Raw genomic sequence first — 7191 nt, forward strand, 5'->3', positions numbered from 1 at the left:
CCTCACAACAGCAGGTATCGGAAATTTTGTACCTTTTATTAAAAATATTTACAAAAATGCTACAATGTATTTATATAAAATGCATATAATCTACCCTAGTCCAGGTAATAAATGTCAAAATAGATTTAAATTCTGGATTCATTTGCAGTGTAACTATACTGCTTTGACATCAATTCAAAAGGAGCGTACGGTGGTAACTTTCATAATACTGTCTAATTTTACACAATACTTTTGCCTGAGTAATGTTAGCCGTGAAGAGGAATAAATCGTAACATTTTCCTAGACCACTTTAAAAAATAAGAAATACCATTTTTGTAATCGGTCATTTTGAAATGGAAAAAAAACGTTAAATTGAATATACAAATAAATAAAATAGCCTTCTTTTAGATTTATATAAATGAATACTGCTCAATATTTTGTTACGCTAACTGCATAGCAAATGGGAAAACCTGTCCTCCCCTGAGGACTCAAGGAATGGTAGGTATTTGTAGTAAAAAAAAAAAAAAGAAAAAAGAAAAAAAAGCACATTATCTGAAAAGCCAATTCCACCTGGACTTATACTGAACTCACATCCCCCAAGACATGCTTGTATTCAATAAATAAAATAAAATAAATTAAAAAGGTAATAACTTAACTGGGTCGGACCCATAATTCTTCATTTGTAACAATACAAATATAAGAAACTATGGCTTCTAATAGTAAAAACAAGCTGGAGCCTGTCATACTGATACAAGTGTGTGATTTCTGCCAAAGCACACAGCCACTAACGTGTCCATTAGTTCCCATTCTGAAATTTTGCAGTAAATTTCACCTCCTCCATCAGCACCAGGATGATCAAACCACAGGAAGACATTGAGTTCATCTGCCCACGCTATAGAATACTTAATTTACTTGAAATATCTCTGGTCAAAATTTAAAATAATAATAAAAAGTACTGTTATATTTCCCAAGCTGTATGTTCTGTAAAAATATATATATATAGTTATATACATATGTATATATTTGAACATTTTCTTCCTTTTTTTAGGAAAATATGTGTTGCTTTAGAAGTTCTGTTATAACTTGTTCTGTTCACAATTTATGTAGTGTAATGACATCATTTAAAAATTTAAATGTCAAAATAAATTAAACAAAACAAAGCACACATATAAAAGGAAACATACAGAAAGTATGCAAATCAAATCACAATGGTCAGCATGTTAAATCTCACTCCCGAGTAGCAATCACACCTTGTCGAAAGAGTGCCTGATTCAACACCTTCCATATAAGCAGGTGTGAGCACGTATGCTCACACACACACACACACACACACACACACACACACTCTCTCTCATACACGCACACACACGCCCGCAGAAATTGGGGATCGGGGGTTGAGTCCTTGTGAGTGTCTCATTTATGACCCCACAATGATCTCCATGATGTGGTCCAGCTCGTTGAGATCAGGCCGACAGCTGGAGTTGGAGGTGATGGAGGCAGACCCATGAGACAGGCTCTCCAGAAGGTCATAGGGACCCATCTTGGGTGCGCTTTGCATGCCCGTTAGCATGGTGTCCAAGTCGTAGTACGAGGCATCAACGTCCGAGAACAGCTCCTCCAGCGCAGGGTCCGGAATGGAGACTGGATTCTTGATCTCAAATGTACCAAAGACCTGTTCTGTGGTCTTGGAGTCTTCTCCCAAATGCCCGACATCGTCTCCTCCCAATCCTGTCTCACCATCACCCTTTTCTTCGTCCTCGTCGTCTTCGTCATGATCCGTAGCATCCTTCAAGTCATCTTCATCCCAGCAGGGCCCCGCGGCCAGGCTACCTGGCATGTAGGTACACGCGGCATCATCATCCACCACCACCTCCTCTGAGTGGCAGCCCTCATAGCCAATGACAGAGAAGCTTTTGGGTTCTTCGTCTTGACTCCGTGTGGGCGGCCGGCACAGGACCTCCGTGGCCTCCAGGCGATCCGAAGGGGCCTGGCCAGAGTGGAAGGCCTCAGCCATCGCCTGCCAGGTCCCGTCCTGTGTCATCTCCTCTTGAATCTGACGCACGGTGTTAGCGATGAGCACAGAGCGGCACAGATTGGGCTCGACCAGCATGTGGCACAACTGCAGCTTGATCAGAGACATGTCCAACAGCGACTGCCGCTGCATCGTGTAGGACGACGCCGCCCTGACACCTGCCCCCTGCCCGCCTGCAGCCTCGTCCGCCACGTCGCAAAACTTGCGCTTTGTGCCTTTGGGAAACATGCCTGCACTGTGAGGGGAAGCGGAAAGGATGCGTCAGTGTATGTTCGCGCATTCCTCACTATTTCATTCGACATTTACACTTATACTTCAATACAAACAGCACACAACAATATCACTACCTATCTGCACCTCCCATTTACCTATGTAACAAAAGTATAAACTTTACTACAAAATATGCATTACTTATGTAATGATTTATTTTTCAAGAGAGCTACGGGGGGGGGGGGGGGGGAGAACTAAACACTACATGCCTATATTTGAATGTAAAATTACAAAAGAAAAGAGTACTGGAAGTAGAAAATAACGAAACATGTATTTACTGTCTCAAAGTAGCAGTGCTATACCTTTCCTGTCGAGAAGTACAGGCAATAACATAGCCGTCCCCTCCTGAGCGCAGCGCTTCAGTGCATTTGTACTAGAGACAAACCGCTTTTGTTTTCTGCTCATTTTAGGCCAGTCAGGAGTAAGGTTCCTGGTGGGCGGAATAAGCAAGCTCTAAAGAGCCCCCGGTCTGCTGGAAAGTACAGCATGTTACTAGCCACAATGCGTCTGTTAAGTCTTTTTCACACACTTATATCACTCTTTTTAACCCCCCCCCCCCCCCCCGCCCCAACCAGTGTTAAAGTTCGTTACACTCATGCATGACTCAAGTAACAATTAATACTGGGGAGCTAAAACCAACAACGGTCACAGGCGAGGACCAAAGTTACAAAAAACAAACAGGTCGTGTGACTTTGCCAAATAAATTGACATTTGTTTTCTGAAGGTTACTTTAAATAGTTCATTTAGCATGAGGCCTACAAAGTACCCAAAGTATACTGTAAGCATGCATTTTCAGCACAAGTATTTCACCTTTCAGTAAAATAAATCAACTTGCAAAATGAATTAGAACAATCATTCACAATTTGGCAAAATCCTACTTTATTAACATATTTAATTTTTTTTAAATGATTTCATCTTTAATTGTAGGTCAAAATTGTGTATTGTAAGTTTGAAATAAAATCAGGCAGAGAAAGCATGTTTGAAATTGATATGAGTGCACAAAATCATAATACTAGAAAATTTAATGTAATAGATCTCTTTTGATGACTGAGTTGATTGGCCCCATCTTTAATCCCAAATGTACAAAACTAACAGTACTCGTTATGTTAGACACAAGCATTTAAAAAGCCCATGCTTCACTAACATTCATTCAAATCAAAATGGTAAACACACTGCAGCGACAGTGAACAGTACTGTACATACATCTAGTATTGAACCGAGTGTTGGCCACTTGCCTCCAGTCAAGGGACCAGCCAACCAGGGCTGCTGCAGCCTAAAAGTAGCAAACATGCAGCGGGGGGGCAGAGAGAACACATGACAATAACCAGCACGTCAACGCACATTACAACCAACTGGTACTTTGTGCCTGTGGAAATGACGCACAACACGACCAATAGGAACTCGGCGCCTGCGGAAATGACATTGGGGTGTCTAAGGAGGGGGGCGGGGCAGTGGGTGGCATCTGGAGAGCACGACTACTCGGCAATCACTGGATGAATCGCCGAGGAACTACAACAATCTCAGATTGGAGGGTGGTTGAGCACCTAAAAACAGACCAAGTCGGATGCAAGTGAGTATGTCATTTCACATTTCACAGTCTTTCAAAAGACTTAAACCTGGCGGTGTTCTGCAAAACCAATCAAACTTTAGTTGCAGGCAGAAACAAGCAAATTAGAAGATGAAACCTAATGTTAAAAGCTTCGATTTTTAAAAAGACATACATACGGCTATTTAATGACCTGGGAATAACAACCTGAAACTGCAGCCAAGGTATTGTGGAGGTAACACAGCACGTCACAATCACTGAAAGCAAGGGAGTTTGTCCTACCTGAGCCCAACATCTCAGTAGCAACAGAGCACAATATAAGCTGGAATACTACATCGGTAGGGTGGGTGTGGTCAGGTTTACAGCCTACAGTGTAAACGTCCTACATTACGAGGTCTGTAAAGGTGTGTACTGCAAAGGGTTGACTGCGGTAATATGCAAAAAAAAAAAGGGAATTTCTGGGTTCCTTACTGAAATCAAAAGCACATTAGTCACAAGCAGCCTGAGAATGAAAAAAAAAATCTGCTACGCTTTCCATGACAACCCTGCACCAATACAGAAAACATACAAGAACTGTCCCTTTGCCATACCTCTGCAACAGAAAAAGCAGTCAATTGATTTGATCTAAAACATACAAGCAGTTTTCTTATAAAATGATGGGCAGATCAATGCACTACAGACACAGAGACTAACTGGCTGGTCAGGAGGGGTATTAAATCCTATTAATCAGTACTGCAGGAATAAAATGGCAAAAAGAAATAAAACATTTTGCCTTTTGTGCACTGCATTTAGAAAGAAACCTGTCAAAATCATGTATTTAGAAAAAAGAAAATTTACGTTAAAAAACAAAATTTTTCCACAATATGAAAACAACAAACATTCATCCGGGTTATGTGGAACAGAAGTGAGGCTAAAACTACGGTCTGCTCATTCTACGTTATGTAACTTCTGAAAACAAGAAGAAATGGGAGAATTACTATTTATTTTAAAACACGAGGGAAAATTTTGCCCATCGAAGTATAGTCGGCCTCCAAAGTAGGGTATGTCGACAGCGAACCTAGAAAGGGACCATTTTCCTGACAAAATTCAAAATGTAAGAATAAAGTAGGTCATACAGGTTAAAACCTGGCAGCAAAAATGGATTAAGAAACAGCAGTCATTTCAAGTACAGGCATCTAATACAACGCAGTTACAGTACATCAGCAATTAGTGTACCATATTTATATTTATATTTACAAAATGTGTAATTTCATTTCTTACAAATTTCACCGACGTAATTCCTGGATGAATACTGGGCAGGCGCATATGCACGCCGTACATTTTGCATTGTCATTGTAATTATAGACAAATCCAGCCAGATTTGTGATCAGTTTGAAGGACGCATACGTCCCCCACAAAATCGGTAAAAATGTGTACAGGTTTGTCAGTAGCCATGAGAAGTGAATTTGATTGCCCTCAAAAACTGGCGCAGCTCTGAATCTGCAGTAAAATACAACGGCGTTACGTGCTGCGGGAGGCTGGCGAGCTCCGGACGCGGCCCCGTGGCCGCCCTCTATCGGGCGCAGAGCTCGTTACACCTGGAACGAGCCGCGTCACTCGGCCGCAGGTGAGCACGACGTCCGTCCGCCGGCGCTCCAGCTGGCATTTTGAATTTCCCACCTCGCGCCGTGCCAGCCCCCCGCGAGCACATTAACTCGACGCCGCTTTAAAACGCGTGCCACGCGCCTCGTCCGAACCGTGCCGATTCGGCGCTCCTCCGTCCCTCCCCAGCGCCGAGCCGAGCTCCACCCAGGCTCCCGCTCACCCTCCCCCTTCGAGCTGACGCCGCTGGCAATCCCCTACCGGTTAAGAACCTTTGAGTGGAGAAACATACAAACCACACACAAATGACGACATTTAACAGTGCGTTAGTTTAAATTAGCCTTTTATCCACCTCTACTGCTCGAGCTAAAGCTCACTCTCTCGGCCAGAGTGTGCGCCCCGCGCTTTGTCTCCTCCGCTAACGCAGGGGGGGGAAAAAAACCGAGCGGAATCGACAACAAGGAGAGGGGAGCCATTTTGAGTTTGCTAACTCCTTCTCGTCCAGTTACTTTTAAACGTCACACGCCACCGAAAGATGGCTGAATAAATCAGTGCTTCCCAGTTGCCCGATAAATACGCGCAGGCGGTTATTTCAGTATATATCGAAGAATCCCGCTCACCCCTTTTATCACCGTCTTGCGATCTACCCGAATACTTCCGCATGAAACACTGGAGCTAGCCTAGCATAGCGCCCACTGACTCATCCGTACCCAGTAGTTCATCAATGCGCTTAGCTTACAAAAAATACCCCTTTACTCTACTAAGGAATCCCAGATAAAGGCGTCCGTGTTTTCTTACCTACCTTTCAGTACCTTAATCTTTAACTGTGGTGCTCATACGCTCTTGGTTAGTAACCGAATAGCTGGCTGAGTAGCGGCAATTAAAGGCACAGTGCTCCCTCACTCTCGGCTGCTCCGACACTGATTCAGGGCGAGCGCGGCTGCCTAGAGCCCAGCTGCGGCAGAGGGAAGGGTGAAGTGGGCGGACACGAAGCGCTTTGATCGACAGACGGCCGCCCGAACTGGGAGCCCACGAACAAAAGGCGCACACACAAGAAGCGAGAGATTCCGGCGAGGGTCTCAGACGCCGGCGCACAATGAAGCTCTGTGTGCGCTGCATTTTTTTTTTTTACTAATGCGTCCTACTTTAAGCCAAATATTAAAAAACACTAGTTACCTGTTCTCACTATTGCTCCGACAAAAAACGAAGAGAGCTTCCTGACGAGTCACAATAATCTAGTTTGTAGCTGAAAAATGTAACTTCTGTAATAAGAATTGCTGCTAAAACGATTTCGTATATTTTCAGAATTAATATGCATGGCATTTTTAGAGATGCAAATAATTATTGTCCTCCATTCTTAAAAATACAAATGTAACTGAAGGCTTCATAGCAAGATAAAAACTGAAGTTCATCGGATAAGGCATATTGAAGTTAACCGGAACAAAGACCTATACCTCAGTTGAAGGCCATGTACAGAGGAGTTGTTCCTGAGCAGGGACCCTTTGCTCCAGAAAGAGGTGATGAGGCTTGCTTATTGTGTAGACCTTCTCCCTCCCCCAAACATATGTCCAGTTCTCTGGTGTCACCCCAAACAAAGCACAACCACATCTCTAAGACAGGAGTCATGCTAGCCCTAGTTTTATCATAGGCTGTGGATCGCCATTGCTGCGACAATTTGTGGTATGTGCAGACAATGGTGCATTATGATGTAGGCCTATTTCTGCAGAGATACACCTTAGCAGTGAGCTAAGTGTTGCTGCCCTGAATAATGTCCAGTAGGTCC

At 43.4% G+C, this 7191-nt stretch overlaps 1 protein-coding gene across 9 annotated transcripts; it reads right to left on the minus strand.

The window, feature by feature from the left end:
- Positions 1-15: 15 nt before the first annotated feature.
- Positions 16-6373, minus strand: cdca4 (cell division cycle associated 4). 9 transcript variants are annotated; one of them, XM_048973854.1, is made up of 4 exons: positions 6211-6373; positions 3485-3554; positions 2584-2711; positions 16-2246 (listed from the first exon to the last, which is right to left on the minus strand). In XM_048973854.1, exon 4 carries the CDS (start codon positions 2237-2239, stop codon positions 1397-1399), a length of 843 nt encoding a protein of 280 aa, XP_048829811.1. In that variant the 5' UTR covers positions 2240-2246; positions 2584-2711; positions 3485-3554; positions 6211-6373; the 3' UTR covers positions 16-1396. The 9 variants fall into 9 exon arrangements, with proteins under 9 accessions (XP_048829811.1, XP_048829810.1, XP_048829809.1 ...); XM_048973853.1 differs by having other exon boundaries at positions 2584-2750; XM_048973852.1 differs by having other exon boundaries at positions 2584-2753.
- Between the last annotated feature and the right edge of the window lie 818 nt (positions 6374-7191).

This window comes from Brienomyrus brachyistius, chromosome 14, assembly GCF_023856365.1.
Source record: "Brienomyrus brachyistius isolate T26 chromosome 14, BBRACH_0.4, whole genome shotgun sequence".
In the NCBI taxonomy this organism is placed as follows: domain Eukaryota; kingdom Metazoa; phylum Chordata; class Actinopteri; order Osteoglossiformes; family Mormyridae; genus Brienomyrus; species Brienomyrus brachyistius.

Bases quoted from the DNA above. Each gene is read 5' to 3' on its own strand.
- cdca4 (XM_048973851.1), bottom strand. From the start codon at position 2,239: ATGTTTCCCAAAGGCACAAAGCGCAAGTTTTGCGACGTGGCGGACGAG.